Source organism: Muscardinus avellanarius, assembly GCF_963383645.1.
Source record: "Muscardinus avellanarius genome assembly, chromosome: 9".
NCBI lineage: Eukaryota > Metazoa > Chordata > Mammalia > Rodentia > Gliridae > Muscardinus > Muscardinus avellanarius.
The window spans coordinates 108,755,882-108,774,863 of record NC_137795.1 but is presented as its reverse complement, the minus strand read 5'-3'; the positions used below and the strand labels follow the sequence as shown (position 1 = coordinate 108,774,863).

Sequence of the window (18,982 nt, the reverse complement as noted above, 5' to 3'; positions counted from 1 at the left end):
CCTTGCCGCCAAGCATTGTGGGCATGCATCTGGTCGCAGTCTCCTTCAGAGGAGGCTGGTCCAGTCTCTCTAGGTCAAAGACCTGAAGCACACAAAGCAGGACCAGTAGTAGAAAGCCACTTCTCTTGAAACAGACCATGTCCCCGCCCTCTCCCCCACCCATGAGGTGGGCAGCCCGCACAGTACCCGTCCCCTTGGAGGAGGCCGGGAGGTGCGACTGAGACATCTGGACTGCTAACAGGCGAGGGTGAGGGACAGAGGAAGACTGTGTGGACGGTGGCCGAGGGGGCACGGGAGTGCGGCTCAGTCCTCAGTCTGCGGAGGGAGGCCCGAGGGGATGGGGAGAGCCTGGTCTGGATTCCCAGGCCTACTCCTGGCCCTGGGCTTTCAAAACTCCCCCGAGCTGGGGCCTGGTTGTCTTCAGGCTGCGAGGGAGCCCAGCAGAAGGGCCTCATGGACTCGCCTTGGCACCCGCAGCTGATGACTGCTCTGGCAGGAAGGAGGCCCTGGAGCAGGGGAGGGAGGAACCCCAGCATCCCCAGCCCAGCTGCCAGGCCCAGGCTTTCTTGTGAGTGGGAGAGCAGCCGCAGCCTCTCCAGCATGCTGGCCCTCCGGGGCTCGGTCCTGATGCGTGGCAGCACAGACCTCAGAGGGCCAGCCTCAGGACTTGGGCTGGCGGCTCCTGGGGTCTTTTGGCTTCTCCCCAGATGTGGCTGGTGATGGTGGGGTGTCCAGGGCCTGCCTCCGGATGAGCTCTGCATAGAGCCCGCCCTTCCTCACGAGCTCTTCGTGGGTCCCGGCCTGGAGGACAGGAAGGAGGCTGGAGGGTCATGCCAACAGTACAGAGGCCAGAGTCCCGGACGACTGGTCTCAGTCAGCATCGGGCTTGTGGCCACTTAAGCCAGTGTCCCTTCTGAGGACACCAGGAAGCTACAGTCCAACCTCAGCAACTGCTGCAGGTGAATTAGGGGCCCCCCGGCCCAGCAGAGCTGAGCAGCAGTCACGCTCCTGTGCTGCGCACCCGGGCTGGGGGCCGAGCCATGCCACATGCTCACTGAGGCTCTGCTCCGGACGGTCCCTGCGCCCTACAACCGCCTCCAGCACAGCACACTTTTCCTTTGAGTTCTGTGTGTGTATATGTGGGTGGCACTGGGGATTGAACACTGAGACATTCTACCTCTGAGCTATACCCCAGCCCTATTTGATTTTTATCTGGAAACAGGGTCTCACGAGGTTGATGAGAGTCTCAATACTTGCTGAAGCTGTCCTCAAACCTGCCATCATCCTGTCTCCGTTCCCCAAGCACTAGGATTACAGGCATGTGCCACCGCTCCCGGCTTCCTTTGGATTCTGGGAGCTGCCAGGGCAGCTCTATTATCCCCTGAGATAGGGGAGGCATCCGAGGCCGGCGCCTGGCTAAGGGTGGGAACTCCTGATGTGCTGGGACGCAGCTCCCAGAGCACGGCCTCAAGCCCAAGGCCGGGCCGGCCATGCTGCTCGGCTGCTCCGCCTTCTCCACCCTCCATGGCCGCCACCCCACTGCCCCACTCCCCAGGCCCAGACTCACCTCCCGCACCTGCCCGTTGGCCATGACGACGATGCGGTGAGCCGCACAGACGGTGCTCAGCCGGTGGGCAATGACCAGCACCGTGCGGCCACTGCTAGCCCTGTCCAGGGCCTCCTGTACCACGCGCTCGGACTCCGCGTCCAGCGCGCTCGTGGCCTCGTCAAGGATCAGCACTCGGGGCTGCTTGATGAGCGCGCGGGCGACGGCCAGTCGCTGCTTCTGGCCACCGGACAGGGCTGTGCCCCGCTCGCCTGGGAGGGAAGGGGCAAGACGAGGCCTGAAGCCAGCCTTAGCGCCACTGAGGGATGGCGGGCAGAGGGCACTGGTCCTCCCTGAACTCCCACCCAGCACTCTCGTCCCCCCCACCCTGGCACCATGCGCTTAGCCTCTGGCAGCACGGCAGAGCTTGTCCTGCTCTGCAAGGTGGGTGCCAGCAGGCGGCTCCCCGCCCACACCCTGGCGCCAGGGAGCGCACACACAAGTGAACGGGAGTCAGTGCGCGGTGCGGCAGTCACGAAGCCCGTCTCCCAGCCGCAGGGTCCCTCGGAGCCAGACAGGCTTCCTCTCACACTGGGCTGGAGGCTCCAGCCATCTGCCTGGCCTCAGGGCCTCCGCTGCAGTGGGGACCTTCTGGCACCCAAAAATGGGCTCTGGTGTGTGGAGCCTCCAGGCAAGATGGCACTAGAAGCCCACAGAGGGGCTCCAGGTGGCAGCCCAGGAGCCAGACAGAACCTCAAGGCTGTGGTGGGATCCCAGGTCAGTAAGGGGGTCACCCGGAGAAGCCCCGATGGGCAGGGAGTGTGCCAGGATAAGAGGTAAGGAGAGTGCCACCCAGAGAGATGTGGTGACCCCTGGGCTGGGAACACAGGTGGACTAGCAATGGCACACGAGAGGTGGCGAGAGACAGCCACAGCCCCAGAAGGCTGATGCTCTGGCAGGTGTAAAGAGCCCAGAGATGCTGGAACATTCTACCACAGAGCCAAGCTGTTGCACGGTAAACAGGCCTGGAGGCTGAAGGAAGCCTGGATGGCCACCTCAGCTGCCAGCCATGCACTGTGGCAAGGTGCTGCATGGTGCATGTCCTGGAGCCACTGAGTCCGCCCCTAGGGTCAGAAGAGACCGTGCGGGGCGCTGGCCCTGCCTGGTCTGTTGTGTCTCAGCCTCCAGGGCCAGGACTCCCTATTCCCACAAGCCATCTACCCCTCTACCCCTCTACCAACTTCTGGTCTCTGTGACAGGGCTCCCTCCAGCCCTCTGTTTCCTTCGGTCCTGCGGAACCATCCATGCCGTCCGGGATCCTGTCTCCCAAACAGAGTCCCGCCCGGGCAACTCACCAACGATGGTGTGGTAGCCCTCAGGGAAGCGGCTGATGAATTCGTGGGCGTTGGCTGCCCGTGCGGCCGCGTACACCTCCTCATCGGATGCGTCCGGCTTCCCAAAACGGATGTTTTCCATGATGGTTGTCCCAAACAGGACTGGCTCCTGGGGGTGGTGAGGCGGAGGTGAAACCCACAGGCCATGTCTCGCTCTGCCCGACCTGGGGCGGGTGGGGCTGCCTCCTGCACCAACAGACTACTGGTCCTGTGGGGACAACTCAGGAGAGGCCCAGCAGGCTGCAGACACAGGCAGGGCTCCGGGAGGAGCGGAGGGCAGGGCAGGAAGAGACGGCGGGACCCTGGCCACAGACACGGAGTTCCAAGTCACAGGTCAGTCAGGCAAAAACAGAGGTGGGGTTTGGCGGCACAGGTCCGCAGTCCCAAGGGGTTGGAGGCTAAGGCAAGAGACTGCAGGTTTGGCCGGCCTGGGAAACTTAGTGAGACCCTGTCTCAAAATAAAAAAATGATAAAGGGTGAGCAGTCCGGGTGTGGTGGTGCATGCTTGGAATCCCAGTCCGTGGCTGGCTGAGACAGGGCCGCAGGTTTGAGGCCAGCTTTAGAAACTTAGTGAGGCCCTGTTTCAAAAAATAAAATAAAGTAGGGCTAGGGGTGTAGCTCAGAGGTAGAATTCCCCTGGGATCAACCCCAGTAACACACACACACACACACGCACACACACACGCACACTCACACTCTCACACACACGCACACTCACACTCACACACACTCACACTCACACACGGGCTAAGGATTTAGCTCAGCCGTATAGCACCTCTGGGTTCAATCACCAGTAGCACAAAACAACAAAAAAACACCAAGAATGTTTTTCCCTTACAGGGAAGCAGAGGCGGGCACTCTCACCGAGGGAGGGCGCGAACCCCTCACCCAAGCTGTGGAGAAGGGTGTGGCACTGGGCTGTCTCCCGTGAGGTGGCTCTCCCTCGAGGAAGTAGCCTCTCACTGGGTTTGGTAGGTGGTGGCACCTCAGCCCCAGCCCCACTGCTGGGACCCGAAAACGCCTACTTCCTGAGATTGCAGTAAACCGCGGTGAAGTGTTCCTGCCTGGGGGGACGAGGCCAGAGCTGCCGATGCCAGGGCAGAGATGGCCTGGGCCCAGGAAACAACAGGAAATGGTGTGGGAGGCCCCAAGAGGGGGCGGGGGGTGATGGGGCGACAGGGAATAGAGCCCACCCTGTGCTGCTCAGGCTACACTAGCCGCCCGCCGCACCTGGCTGATGAAGCCCACGACTTGGCCCCGGAGCCAGGAGGGGTCGAGGGTGCGCAGGTCATGTCCATCTAGCGTCACCACGCCGGCCGTGGGGTCATAGAAGCGCTCCAGCAGGGAGGCCACTGTGGATTTTCCTGGGGGTGGAGTCGTGGGTGGCAGGGTTGTTAGAGACCGTCCTAGGACAGAGGGACCCTCATGGCAGCAGAGGACCCCATGCCAAGGAGGGCCAAGGAGCCGCTGAGTGGCGGCGGGAGCTCCCTTACCTCCCCCAGACTGGCCCACGAGGGCCACGATCTTGCCGGGGGGCAGCGTCAGGGTGAAGTCCTTGAGCACCTCGAAGCCGGGGCGGGAGGGGTAGCTGGGGAGCCGAGACGCCCTGGTCAGCGGGATCCCAGCCCTGCAGCCCTGCTCACTCTAGGCCTCCCACACCCCTTAAGGGGCTCCTTTATGGGGGTGTTCCACCAGGCAGCCCCACGGGCTCCCCTCCAGCTACCGGCCCGGGAAGGCCCATCCCTGCGCCTGCTCACCAGTGCTGACCTGAAGCTGACGCTCTCGAACGTGATGGAACCACGCAGGTCCTCCCTGGGGATGCAGTAGCCCCCCGACAGTGGGATGCATGGGTTCAGGGCCATGTACTCAAAGACACGGGCGCCCGCGCTGAGCCCCCGCACTACCTGCAGGGGAAGCCAGGGTTTATGGCGAGGCGGGAGGGGGCTGTCGGGAAATGGCCCTGGGTGCCAGGTTGGGGGCATGGCATCTCTGGGGCTTTCCCACAGCAGGCTGTGGCCCCGATGATCGGGAACCTCCTCCTCTTCCTCCACCCCACACCCAGGGCGGGCAGTGCACACAGGTGGCGGATGGGACCCCAGCCCGTGTCCCACCTTGAACCTGGACTCACCTGACCAAACAGGACAGAGAGGTTGGCCATGGACCTGCGAGGAAAAGTTGGAGGAGGTGGAGGCGCGAGCCAGGGAAAAGGGGAAGGGAAGTGGTGGGGGAGTAAGTAAGGGGGTGGGGGGCAAATGCAGAGAAGGCCCTGAGACAATCCCAGTACATGGGAGACTGAGACAGGAGGATTACAGGTTCAAGGCCAGCCTCAGCAATTTAGCGAGGCCCTCAGCAATTTAGTGAGCCTGTTTCAAAATTTAAAAATAGGATTGGGGTATAGCTAGGAGGTTGAATGCCACTGGATTCAATTCCCAGTACAAAAAATAAAAAGAACCCTGGAGCCCTATGACACTGGATAACGGAGCCCGAGTTCCCTCCTTGGCTACATGGGGTGACAACTGTCGGTCAGTCCACCCCAGGCACCGTACGGAGGCTGGAGGCGGAGGACGTGGAATGAGGGCCCGGGGCCTCAGTGGGGTGTGGACAGGCTGCTCGGGCCTGCAGTGTGCAGGGTGAAGCCAGCTCATAGCACAGGGGTGACATAAGTCCAGCAGGAAGGGGGCCGGCTGACCCCGGGACCTTGCTGATGACGCAGACGTCCCTAGGCTCACGATGGGAGGTCAGATCTAAGGCTAGGCTCCTGAGGAAGAAATGACTTGCGTTCAATAAGGTGGAAAAAGACAGTGACGTCTGTACAGAAGAAAACAAAGCTGTGCTATGGGGCAGAGCTGTGCGAGAGCCCAGAACATAATTCCCTGACATAGTTTTTGCATGTGTGGTACAAGGGACTGAACCCAGAGGTATTCTACCTCTGAGCCACACCCCAGCCTTTTTTTTTTATGGTACTGAGGATGGGACCCAGGGGCATTTTACCTCCAAGCTACACCCCCAGACCTATTTCTATTCTTTATTTTGAAACAGCACCTCACTAAGTTGTGGAGGGCCTAAGTAGCTGAGGCTGGCCATAAACCTGAGACCCTCCTGTCTCAGCCTACCAAGTACTGGAATTACAAGTGTGTACCACCACGCCTGGCTCCCAGGCTTTTTTTTGTTTGTTTTGAAACAGGGTCTTGCTAGGTTGCTGAGAGTCGAAGTTGTTGAGGCTGGTCTCAAACCTGCGATCCTCCTGTCTCAGCCTTCCAAGTACTAGGATAACAGGCATGCTCTATCACCTGACAAAATTTTGATTGTGGGCTTGCCCTGCAGGTGTGTGTGCAGGAGAAGGGGCGTGGATGTTTATCTGTCTAGACAGTGGGTCATCTCCTTCGTCCCACAGGGCTGGGGATAGGGCTGGTCAGCTGCTGTGAGCTGGGGAAGATGAGTCAACGGCCTCTTAGTCATGGGTCCCCAAGTGCTTGACTGACCCGTGACGGTGGCGTGTGCCACTGTGTCCTCGGGGCCCTTTCTAAGAGAAGGAAAGGCTGACTCCCAGCACTTCTTGGCCTTATCCAGCACGGGTGGGGTAGGAGGAGCCCCAAGGCCATCCAGGAAATGGTTCTGGCAGGCGCAGGGCAATCAGGCTTGCCAAAGGGAGCGGGAGGGAGCGGGGAGGCAGGGAAGAGTGGCCCAGGGTTATCTGCTGCGGAGGGGAATGCTCCAGGGAGAGCTGGAAGCCATTAGGGCTGGCAGAGCTGCCAGCCGCACTGAAATCCAAGACGCACAGGCTCACCAGCGAGCCACGACCTTGCTCTCAGGGATGCCGCAGCAAGCCGACCCTGCCCAGGTGGGGCCTGGCCGCTACTGTGGTCTGTCTGGGCCCTGCCCCACCTCTGCCACAAAGGGCCCAGGGAGGGGTGGGAAGGACAGGCTTCACTCTGCTCCTCCTGCCTCTGCTCCCAGCACTGCAGCGCCTAGCAGCACAGCGAGACCCGGGAGCTTCCTTGGTACCCAGTTCCTGCCAGCGGCTAGGCCAGCCCACGGGCAGGGACCCCACGGGTTCTGTGGCTATCACAAGGGCCTTTAGGCAGCTGAGAGGTGCAACAGGGAGGTAAAGAGGCCGTCCTCAGGCAGTAGAGGGGAGGCCCTGCGAGCAGGACCAGGGCTGGTTTTCATAAGGAGCCAGCAGGTCTGTTTCCCTGTCTCCCTTCCCCTTTCTTCTCTTTCTTGGGATTAAACACAGGATCCTCCACCTCTGAGCTACACTTCCAGCCCTATTTTACTTTGAAACAGTCTCACTACATTGCTGAGGTTTTCACCAAGTTACCCAGGCTAGCCTCAACTCCGCAATCCTCCTGCCTCGTCCTCCCAAGTACTAGGACTGCAGGAGTGTGCCTCTGTGCCTGGCTGAGTCAGCAGGGCTTATGGGTCCAGGACTAGAGAGATCGTGTTCAGAGAGCTGGAACTCTGCCAGTCAGGGAGGCAGAGGGAACACCCGAGCCCAAGCTTTCAGGGGCACCCGCATCCTAAAGCCGCCAGGGAGCAGTTCCTGGGCCACGGATGGCCGAGGATGGTGCCCACACAGCTGCAGACGCAGGTGAAGTTTTGTAGAACAGAGCGTCTGGGGCTGGGCGGGGCATGTGGGGTGAGTGGGGGTCTGTCCCCTGCTTCTCTGGGTTAGCCTCACTCCACACTGGGCAGCAACCAGCCGGGCACCGAGGAATTCTGTGAGACCATGGGCGTACAGCGGTGGCAGGACAGGACTCCGGGCAGAAGGGCATGGCCAGCATTAGTAATGTCACCTGGGAAGGGAAGAGGGCCTGGCGGGGAGGGGCAGGGTGCCTAGGGTGATGTCTATTTTCTTGACCTGGTTGATGATAACACAGGCCCTTACTCTTTAATTATTTATTATAGCATATTTGGTCTTCAATTATTTATCACAACATATACTTATGTCTTTTTAATCCTTGCTTGCGCGGGTTGGCAGTGAAGGCAGCAAGGGGAACTGCTTGTGCTGAGCTGGCAGGGGCGCGGGCCACTGGGGCTGCCCACGGGCTGCGGCCCTGAGCAGCAGGCAATGCCAGGGAGGGACTGGCAGGGGCGTGGGCCGCTCTCACCCAGGAAAAGGCCGGCAGGGACGGGGAGCCGCTGAGAAGCCTGCTGGGGTGGCAGAGCCACTCAGAGAACACTATTCAGTTCAGAAAGGAAGGGCTCCTGGCTGGACCAGGACATGGGGGGCCGTGGTACAGTGCTAGGTAAAACCGCCCAGTCACAGGAGGGTAAAGCTATGACCACGAGGTCCCTGGAGTGGTGCGAGGCGTAAAGACAGGAGGCAGGAGGGCACTAGGCTGGGAAGGTGGAGGGCGGGGGTCAGTGCTGAAGGGTGCCATCGTGCTTTTATAGGGCGACACTCTTCCATAGATAGGTGCTGGCGATGGCCGCGCAGCCCCATGCCCTTAAACAGGTTAGGGTGACAAGTTTCACACTGTGTATATTTCACTACAATTAAAAAATCTTTAAGAAGCTTGTCAAGGCCACCTGCGAGTTGTCTGGAAGGCTGGAAATACCAGCTGCCTCCCGGCGAGTGGAGCTTGGATGGGCCTGGGCTGGGCGCAGTTTCCCCGGCCAGGAGGATGCGGGGCTCCCTGGGTGGGAATGGCCCACTCACCTCTGCACCGTTTGGGAGGCCACCAGGAAGGACATGAGGTCTCCTCCTGTCAGCTGTTGTCCAGCCACAAGGGAGCCCCCGATAAACAGGGTGCCCAGGACCATGCCTGCGTGGGAAGGGACAGGCGGTGAGGAAGAAAGCACGGAGGGACAAGGGCGCCCTGGCCCACAGCCTCGTTCCAGCCCTTTGTAACCGCTGCCGACTGGGCACCTCGGCAGAGTGGTCTCAGCCTCGGTCTCTCACATGCAGGAGGCCAGGGCGCCCCTCCACACGTCCTCTGGGCATCCCTGCTGCCCTGTTCACAGCTCAGGAGTGCCCGCCTCCGCTTTCATGACCTGCAAGTCCGCAGCCAGGGCGCCCAGCAAGGGCCCCCGAAGGTGCTGAGTGAGCGGGGGCAGGTGCAGCGCTGCCTGGCTCCCCTGCTCCTCCCCAGCCCACCACCGTGCCTCCCCAGGCAGGGATTCACTCACAGTTGAAGGCAATGTTGGAAAGCCCTTGGAACAAGGCGATGCCCCTGCCCAGCTCCTCTGCCTTACAGCGGCACTCCTCCAGCTCAGCCCCGTAGCGTCTGGGGAGAGGCCAGGCCAGGCGCTTAGTGCAGCGTGGGGTTTGGGGACCCCACTCTGCGCTCCGCCCTCCCAGGACTCACTCCTCTTCCTGTTGCTCCATGGCGAAGGCTCTCACGGTCCTCACGTTCCCCAGCGCCTCATCCGCTACGCCCGTTGCTCTGGCAACCTGCATGAAGCCCAGGACACAGGGAGCCAGGTCGGAGAGGGGAGGCGGGACAGACTGGGAGTGAGGGCGCTGCTGGGAGTGCTGGTACCTGCTCCTGACACTGGCGAGACAGCTTGCGGAGCCCAGAGCCCATAAGGGTGCCGACTCCCATCAGGGCAGGCGTGACGATCATGAGCAGCAGCGTGAGGCGCGTGGACAGCATGGACAGGGACACCAGGCAGCCGGCCACCTGCGTGCAGCTGCGCAGCCCCTGGCGGGGAGGAGGGCGAGGGCGGTGTTGGCAGCACCGCGACCTGGTGGCTCTACCAAAGTGGGCCGGCTCCATGTGCATGCCCAGCCCAGGGCCTGCACAGCCGAGCGGAAATCTCTACTCACTGGTAGGATCCCTTTCTTTCTTTCCTTTTTTTTTGGTGGTACTGGGGGTGGAACCCAGAGGCTTTCTACCTCCGGGCTATACTCCCAGACCTATTTTATATTTTATTTGGAAACAGGGTCTCACTAAGTTGCTGAGAGCCTCACTCAGTAGCTGAGGTTGGCTTCGAACCTGTGCGATCCTCCTGTCTCAGCCCCCCCAAGCACGGGATTGCAAGTGCGTGCCACCACGCCCGGCTCCCAGGACCCCTCTCTTGACGAGAGGGATCCAACCAACAGGCGTGAAGGGGCTGGGAGAACCTCACGGACTACGCCAGCTTTCCCCTGCACAGATCTCTTTCTCTTTCTGTTCTAGAAAGACTGAGGAGCCACACGGGGACACCACTGCCTGCCATGGCCAGGGTTGGGCACAGCCAGGGCCACGGCGCAGGGGCGGTGGGGAGGTCAGAGCCGCGGAGCGATCTTGGTGCTGGCGGCCACCAGCACTTGGGACAGGGCAGGTCAAGTGAGTGTGCTCCTGCCTGGAAAGGCTCCGGTCTACGTGCTCAGGAAGGCTTCAGGGGGCGGGGCAGGACGTCAGGACCTCGGAGGAGCTACAGACATCCGTGTGTCCTCTCCACACCCTCCGGCTCCAGCCCCCACCTCAAGGCCAGGGCTGGCCGGGTGTGTGCGTGCAGGGAGAGCGCGTGCGTGAGTGCCGAGGCCACCGACCTGGGAGATGACGAGCTTGAAGGATGACTTGAACTCCTGCACATCCGCTGTCAATCGGCTCACCAGCTGCCCGGTCTTTTTGGCATCGAAGAAAGCAATGTCTTGTCTGGCGGTGGAACATGGGGACAGCAGGTGGGGGAAAGAGGGAAACGTTAGTTCAGGATGTGGCTGACTCCCAGACCGCCCCCGGGGCCCCCAGCCCACACCCGCCATCAACAGTACTGGAGCAGGGAGCTGAAGAGGGCCCGCCGCATGTCCACGGCCATGTGCTCGCCGACGTGGGACAGCAGCACCAGGTACCCGAAGGTCAGCAGTCCCTGCAAGAGAGGCCAGCGTGTTCGGGGTGCCCCGAGAGGCCCCTCCCGCCCAGGCCTCCCCCTGGCCGCACCTGGATGCCGTAGAGGACCAGCAGGTATGTGATCACGTTCCGGGACTCAGATGCGAAGCTCCCCAGGTGGCTCCTTGTGTACTTGGCCACGATCTCTACCAGCTGGCCCAGGAGCAGGGGGACCTGCACATTTACCAGTGCCGCACCCAGTGCCATCTGGGGCGGGCGGGCGGAATAGGCAGACACTTAGAGGAAGCACACCCTTCCTCCCCAGCCCTCACCTTGGCCCTTCCTCTCCGGCTACTGGGCCTTGTTTTCTATCTGCGCTGCGGCTGCTCACATGGACACAGCAGTACCCCCCCCCCCACACACACACTTTATTTTCTTGGTGGTACTGGGGCGATAACTCATGGGTGTCCTACCTCTGAGCTACACCCCCAGCCCTTTTTTAAAATTTTGAAACAGGGTGTCACCAGGTTGCTAAGAGTCTTGCTACGTTGCTGAGACTGTCCTCAAACCTGTGATTCACCTGTCTCAGCCTCCCAAGTACAGAGTTCACAGATGTGTGCCCCCATGCCTGGTGACTGTGGCCCTTTGAGAACTGAGGCCAGATTCCCATCCTGCCTGGACCCTGCAAAGGCGCTCCCGGCGCCCTCTGACCCCGGGCACCCAGGCCAGTCTTTGCTGCTTCCACAAGGCAGGAACACCGTCCTGGGCAGCTCAGGCTTCTACAGACCCCTCCCTGGGCCCTTCCTTTCCCCAGGATGGAGGAGATAGATCTCACCATGATGGCGGCCCCCAGGAGCAGCAGGTAGGGACGCAGAAACTGCCAGAAGAGCTTCCAGTTAAAATGGGATTCTACAACATGGGGTGCGGAGCGGGCAGGAGGGGTCCCTTCCGCCTCACACAGTGCCACCAGGCAGAGGCGGGGATGTTTACAGAGCACTGTGGGGGCCAGCAGGGCCCCCCCAACCCAGCGCCAGACAGAGGGGCTCCCGCCAGGAGTTGGTGGGGCTCGAGGGAGGTGGGCTCGGAGCTGTGACCGCAGCTGGGCCACGGCCCTGAGGAGGGAGGAGCCAAGGCAGCCATCTGGGGACCTGTGGGGAGGAAAGGTCACCGATGGCTGAGGCCCAGCCGTCTCCTTCCTTCCTTCCTTCTTTCCTTCCTTCCTTCCTTCCTTTTTTGTAGTACTGGGGATGGAACCTAGGGCATTCTACCTCCAAGCTACACTCCCAGCCCTATTTTTTAGTCTGTATTTTGAAACAGGGTCTCACTAAATTGCAGAGGGCCTCACTAAGTAGCTGAGGCTGTCCACAAACCTGCTATCCTCCTGTCTTAGCCTCCCAAATGCTGGGATTACAAGCGTGAGCCACCATGACCGGCAACCCAGGGGCATTCTACCTCTAAGCTACACTCCCAGCCCTATTTTCTATTCTGTTTTTTTTTTTTTTTTGGTGGTACTGGGGATGGAACCCAGGGGCTTTCTACCTCCGGGCTATACTCCCAGACCTATTTTTATACTTTATTTGGAAACAGGGTCTCGCTAAGTTGCTGAGAGCCTCACTGAGTAGCTGAGGCTGGCTTCGAACCTGCGATCCTCCTGTCTCAGCCTCCCAAGTGCTGGGATTACAAGCGTGCACCACCACGCCCGGCCCCCTCTATTCTGTATTTTGAAACAGGGTTTCACTGAGTTGCAAAGGACTTCACTAAGTAGCTGAGGCTGTCCAGGAAGCACATCCTGCCTCAGCCTCCCAAATGCTGGGATTACAAGTGTGTGCCACTATGCTTGGCCTTTCTGTTTTTATATTAGAGACTGAACCCAGGGACATTCTACCTCTGACCTATACCCCTAACCCTTTTTATTTATTTATTTATTTTGAAACAGGGTCTCACTAAATTGCTGAGGCTGGGCTCAAACCTATGATCCTCCTGTCTCTTGCCTCCCCGGTACTAAGATTATATTCATGTGCCACTTGACTGGTCCCAGCCATCCACCTTTCAACTAACCGACCCCCGAGTTCTGACTGAGTCTTCTGGAAGGCTCATCTCCTCTTCTTTTAGGCCTCTGAAGTTGCCCTTCTCAGAGCTGGTGTGTGTGTGTGTGTGTGTGTGTGTGTGTGTGTAAGGTACGTGCTACTGTGCCCAGCTCTCAGGGCCCTTCTTAAGCAACGCTAGTTTCTGAGACAAATGCACCCAACTACAATATATACACCCCAACCCTATTTCTTATTTAGAAACAAGGTCTTACTAGGTCGATGAGGGTCTCATTACTTGCTGAGGCTGTCTAGGAACCTGCGATCCTCCTGTCTCAGCCTCCCAAACACTGGGATTATGGATGTGTGGCACCCTCCCTGGCTCAGTCCTTTCTTTTCTCTCTCTCTTTTTTTTTTTGTATTACTGGGAATGGAACCCAGGGGCTTTCCACCTTCGGGCTATACTCCCAGTCCCATTTTATATTTTATTTGGAAACAGGGTCTCACTAAGTTGCTGAGAGGCTCACTAAGTAGCTGAGGCTGGCTTCGAACTTGCACAATCCTCCTGTCTCAGCCTCCCAAGTACTGGGATTACAAGTGTGCACCACCACGCTCGGCTTCTCAGCCCTTATTATTTTGAAACAAGATATAGTAAGTTGCTGCAGCTGGCCTCTAACCTGAGATCATGGGCTTGCACCACTGAGCCCTGCAGCAAGTTAACCTTTTTTTTCCATCCCCCCTGGGGACTGAATCCAGGAGGACTCCGTACACTCCCAGCCCTTTTTCTTTTTTTATTTTGAAACAGGGTTTCACTAAATTGATGAGGCTGGCCTCGAACCTGCAATCCTCCTGCTTCAGCTATATAAAATATAGTTTCTTGCTGGGCACTGTGACACATACCTGTACATCCCAGTACTCAGCAGAACTCTGGTACATAATTGACATTAACCCAGCTACTTAGGAGGCTGAAGCAGGAGGATCACAAGTTTAAGGCCAGCTTAGGCAATTTAGCCCAACCTGTCTCAAAATAAAATAAACTGAGCATAGTGGCACACATCTGTAATCCCAGTACTTGGGAAGCTAAATTAAGAGGATCACAGGTTCAAGGACAACCTTAGCAATTTAGCAATTCCCTGTTTCAAAATAAAAAACAAAAGCCGGGGTGGTGGCGAACGCTTGTAATCCCAGCATTTGGGAGGCGGAGACAGGAGGATCGCGGTTCTTGGACAGCCTCAGCTACTTAGTGAGACCCTGCTTCAAAATAAAGAATAAAAAATAGGGCTGGGGGTGTAGCTTGGAGGTTGAATGCCCCTGGGTTCCATCCCCAGACCCGCAAAAATAAATAAATAATTAATTAAAAAAAGAAAGATCAGGCTGGGGTATAATTAGGAGGTAGAATGCCTCTAGGTTCAATGCCCAGTGTCAAAATAAGGAAGTAGGCAAATAAATAAAGTAATAATAAAAAGGGCTGGTGGATATGGCTCACAGCTTACCTAGCACATGCAAGGCCCTAGGTCTGATCCCCAATACCACAGAACAAGATGCAGGGTGGATATTGAGTGGATGCTTGTTTGTTGAGCAAACCAGTGCCCTTGTTAGAGATGCAGGACAGTCTGACTGCGGCTGCACTTTGCAAATGTTCAGACTTGCTGTGGCCCACATGTCACACTGCAGGGCCCTCGTCCGATGGGCATGCCACACAAACCGAAAAGCTTCACAAAATAATGCTTTCCTTAACTTTTTCTTTTTGTGCTGAGGATCAATGAGCTTTGTGCATGCTACGAGCCACACCCCCAGCACCACTTTCCCTACTTTTTTTTGTTTTTTTTTGCGGCACTGGGGATAGAACCCAGGGGCGGTCTACCTCTGAGCTGCACCCCCAGCCTTATTTTTTTATTCTTTATTTTGAAGCAGGGTCTCACTGAGTTGCAAAGAGCCTCGCTAAGTAGCTGAGCCTGTCCTCGAACCGTGATCCTCCTGTCTCAGCCTCCCGAATGCTGGGGTTACAAGCGAGTGCCACTACACCCGGCTACACTTTCTCTACTTTTTAAACATGTATTCTGTTATTCTCTATTAAGTTCCTTTTTTGGGGGTAGGGTCATACTGGGGATGTAACCCAGGGGCATACTACCTCAGAGCTATGCCCCTAACCCCATTTTTTATTCTTTATTTTGAAATTAGGTCTCACTAAGTTAGTTGTAGAGGGCCTCAGGAAGCAGCTGAGGCTGTCTGCTAACTGTGATCCTCCTGATTCAGCCTCCGAAATACTGGGATTACAAGTGTGCGCCACTGTGCCTGGCTTAAGTCATTTTTTTCTTTCTTTCTTTCTTTTTTTTTTTTTTTTTTTTGGTGGTACTGGGGTTCCTGGAACCCTTCTACCTCCAGGCTACACTCCCAGATCTATTTTATACTTTTTTTTTTTTTTTGGTGGTACTGGGGTTCCTGGAAGCCCTTCTACCTCGGGGCTACACTCCCAGACCTATTTTTACATTTTTATTTGGAAACAGGGTCTCCTAAACCAGCGCACGCGCGGCTGGCTTCGAACCTGCGCGATCCTCCTGTCTCTGCCTCCCAAGCGCGGGGATTACAAGCGTGCGCCACCACGCCCGGCTATTTTATACTTTTTTAAATTTTGGAAACAGGGTCTCTTAAGCCAGCGCGGCTGGCTTTGAATCTGCGCAATCCTCCTGTCTCTGCCTCCCAAGCGCGGGTATTACAAGACTGCGCCACCACGCCTGGCTATTTTTTTTTTTCCTTGTGGTACTGGGGATTGAACCCAAGAGCATTCTACCTCTGAGCTATACCCCCAGCCCTATTTTTTTTGTGTGTGGTACGTGGGATGGAACCCAGGGGCATTCTACCTCCAATCTGCAACCCCAGCCCTACTTTTTATTCTTTATTTTGAAACAGGGACTGAGTTGCAAAGAGCATCACTAAATACTTGAGGCTGTCCGTGAACCCGGATCCTCCTGTCTCAGCCTCCCAAATGCTGGGATTACAGGTGTGTGCCACCACGCTTGGCTCCCAGCTCTATTTTTTATTCTTTTTTTTGAAACAGGTCTCACTCAGTTGCAAGGCCCTCACTAAGTAGCTGAGGCTGGCTGCAAACCTGTGATCCTCCCAACTCAGCCTCCCAAGTACTGGGATTACAAGCATATGCCACCACGCCAGCTTAAGTCTTGTGTGTGTGTGTGTGTGTGTGTGTGTGTATGGTACTGGGGATGGAACCCAGGGGCATTCTACCAGGCTACACTCCCAGACCTATTTTATATTTTATTTGGAAACAGGGTCTCTTAAGCCAGCTAAGGCTGGCTTCGAACCTGCGCGATCCTCCTGTCTCCGCCTCCCAAGCGTGGGGATGACAAGCACCAGCGTGCGCCACCACGCCCGGCTTATGTCATTTTTAAATGATCCTGATCTGCTAAATCCTGACCTACTAAAATACTAATGAGTGCACATATACTTGAATAATGTTTGATGTCTTTCCTTGGGGGTCAGTCTCTCTCTCTGGTTTACATAATATCAACACTCTTACTCTTTCCTAAAGACTGTTTTCAAAACGTTTAATAATTTACCATGGCCACTTTCCAGGTCCTTTCATCTTCAAACTAAGACTCTAAGACGGGCGTGACGAGCACCAAGAACTGATTACTTCCCAGTACGGGTACTTCCAGGTCCAGGTAGCCCCTGCTCTTGCCCTCCCTCCGCCAATCAGTTGGGCTTTCCAAATACCAGGGCTCCGGGACCACCCGCCCTTGGCAATCTTCTTCCTGACCCATCCTCAGATTTTCTACTGCAGGACAGAAAGAAATCAGTCTCTTCTCACAAAGCATCCACACTCCAGATGTACTTTCCAGATCCTTGCTTGTTTCCCTCAATCTAGACCAATGCATGTATGTGGTCTGTTTTTGCAAAAAACTAGTTATGGACAGACCTCATTCTTGTAGACCTTCTCCAGCTCCAGAGGTGTGTGTGTGTGTGTGTTCTACTGGGGTTGAACCCAGGGGCATTCTACCTCTGAACTACACACTCAGCCCTATTTTATTATGAAAGAGGGTTTAAATTGCAGAGGGCCCCACTTAAGTTGCTAGGTTGGCCGCGAACCTGTGATCCTTCTGTTTCAGCCTCCCGAATACTGGGATTACAAGCGTGTGCCTATATGCCTGGCTTCAGGAGCCACTTTTGGTCTGGTTTCTTTGAATCTTGGAAACACACTAACAAACGTCTGCCAATCGTCAGGTCAATTTCAAGAAGGCGACGGGGACCGGCGCCCCCTGGTGGACAGTGCGGCCCGGGTGTGCAGACTGACCTAGAGCTCACTCCGTTCCGCCAACTCACAGAGCCTCAGGCTGGCACCCGAACGTCGCTATAAATAATTGAGGCCAGCTCCCTGGGGAGTGACATTCCACCCCCTGCAGCGCCAGCCTACAACTCCCAGCAGCCCCGGGGACTCCATCTCCCGGCGGGCCTCACGCCCCGCCAATTGTCAATGGCCCGCGCTCGGAGTAGCTTTGTCCTTTTTACCTGACGGTCGAGAACGTCTGGAAGCGGAGGGGCAGTAGCGCCCTGCCTGGGACAGGGCCGCCCCGAATCCCGACCCGAAATAAGTGCACCAACATGCTGGGCGGGAGCACTGGAGCAGCCGGCAACGACAGCCTCACCCTAGCCCATCAAGTGCTCCATGTTGGATTCCGGCTCCCATCCCGGCAGGCCCCTCGCGCCGCGGATGATTGGTGGACAGAGACATCAATCTCTCTGCAAGCTTTGATTGGAGAGAACGGTGAACGCCCTCCTCCCCTGTGGGCGGGGCCTAGCCTAGAAGGCGGAGCCTTATGTCTTGTGCCCTAGGCCTCTCTGGAGACGTTTCAGGGTGTGTGTAGCCAGTCCTCCCAGCCCCGGGGTGTCCATGGTAACGCGGCAGCTGCAGACCTCGGGTCACTTTCCTAAGGATATCCCCAAAGGTCTCTAGATGTCGTGGGGTCTCCAGAGAGTGTAAAGCGCTGGTTCTAGGGAGCGAACAGACTGGTGCTGAGGATTGAACCACAGGGACATTCTGTCTCCGAGCTACACGTACCTCAGCCCTATTTTATTTTTTATTTTGGAACGGGGTCTCACTAAATTTCGGAAGGCCTCACTAAATTGCTGAGGATGGCTGCGAACTTGTGATCTTCCTGAGCAGGACGTGGTGGCACATGCTTCTCATCCAGTACTTGTGAGGTTGAGACCCTGTTTCCAATAAATAAATAAATAAATAAATAAATAAATAAATAAATAAATAAATAAAGGCTGGGGATGTATCTCAGAGGTACAAATATGTACCTGGTTTCAACATTTCAACATCTAGTAACACACACACACACACACACACACACACACACCAATAACAACAAAAGACAAAAGATAAATACATGTAGCAGTGCATGATGGCGCACGCCTGTAATCCCAATACTCTTGAGGCTGAGACAAGAGGATCACAGATTTGAGACCGCGCTCAACAATATAGGGGGACTCTCAGCACCCTAGCAAGACCCTATTTCAAAACAAAACAAATGGGCTGGAGTTGTGGCTTGGAGCCAGAATCCCCCTGGGTTCCATCCCCAGTGCACACACAAATTATACTATATATAAAATATATATACATATGCCTTGCTACCTACCCTCCTCTCCTAAGCACGTCCTAACTCTTAAGGACAGCATCCATACGTGATTCTGATACTGACGCCCTTTTCTATCATTGAGAACTGCTGGCATGGGGGTTCTGACATAAAGGCACAGCCTCAGTTCGCTCCTGGACAGGAGCCCCCTTCAACTTGGTCTCAATATCTTGCCTAAGGCTCCAGCCGCGCTGTAAACACCACTTGCTCCTCGGTTGGCACGTATTTCTCCCAGGAATAAGCGTATTTGCCTCTCCCACTGGGCGTGGCTTCCTGGTGGTTAGTGGCTCTGTCCTGTTCCTCCTATTCCCTCTTCCCCTCCAAATGTCTGGCAGGGAAAAGTGCCCTTTGTAATAACTTGAGGGTGTGATAAATTGAATTAAGCCAGGCATGGTGGCGCACGCTTCTAATCCCAGCACTTGGAGGCTGAGACAGGAGGATCGCACGGGTTCGAAGCCAGCCTCAGCTACTTAGTGAGGCTCTCAGCAACTTAGTGAGACCCTCTTTCCAAATAAAGTATAAAATAGGTCTGGAAGTATAGCCCGGAGGTAGAAAGCCCCTGGGTTCCACCCTCAGTAACCTCCCCACAAATTGAATTAAGAGTGGT

At 56.6% G+C, this 18,982-nt stretch overlaps 1 protein-coding gene across 1 annotated transcript; it reads right to left on the bottom strand.

Moving 5' to 3' along the window:
- Positions 1-660: 660 nt before the first annotated feature.
- Positions 661-17,340, bottom strand: ABCB8 (ATP binding cassette subfamily B member 8; the record flags this gene model as incomplete). Its single annotated transcript, XM_080701291.1, has 16 exons — positions 661-801; positions 1,568-1,818; positions 2,902-3,049; positions 4,171-4,304; positions 4,434-4,528; positions 4,708-4,844; positions 5,069-5,102; positions 8,603-8,708; positions 9,073-9,170; positions 9,252-9,337; positions 9,426-9,587; positions 10,421-10,526; positions 10,643-10,737; positions 10,809-10,964; positions 11,533-11,845; positions 17,246-17,340. 16 exons carry the CDS (start codon positions 17,338-17,340, stop codon positions 661-663), a joined length of 2,157 nt encoding a protein of 718 aa, XP_080557417.1.
- Between the last annotated feature and the right edge of the window lie 1,642 nt (positions 17,341-18,982).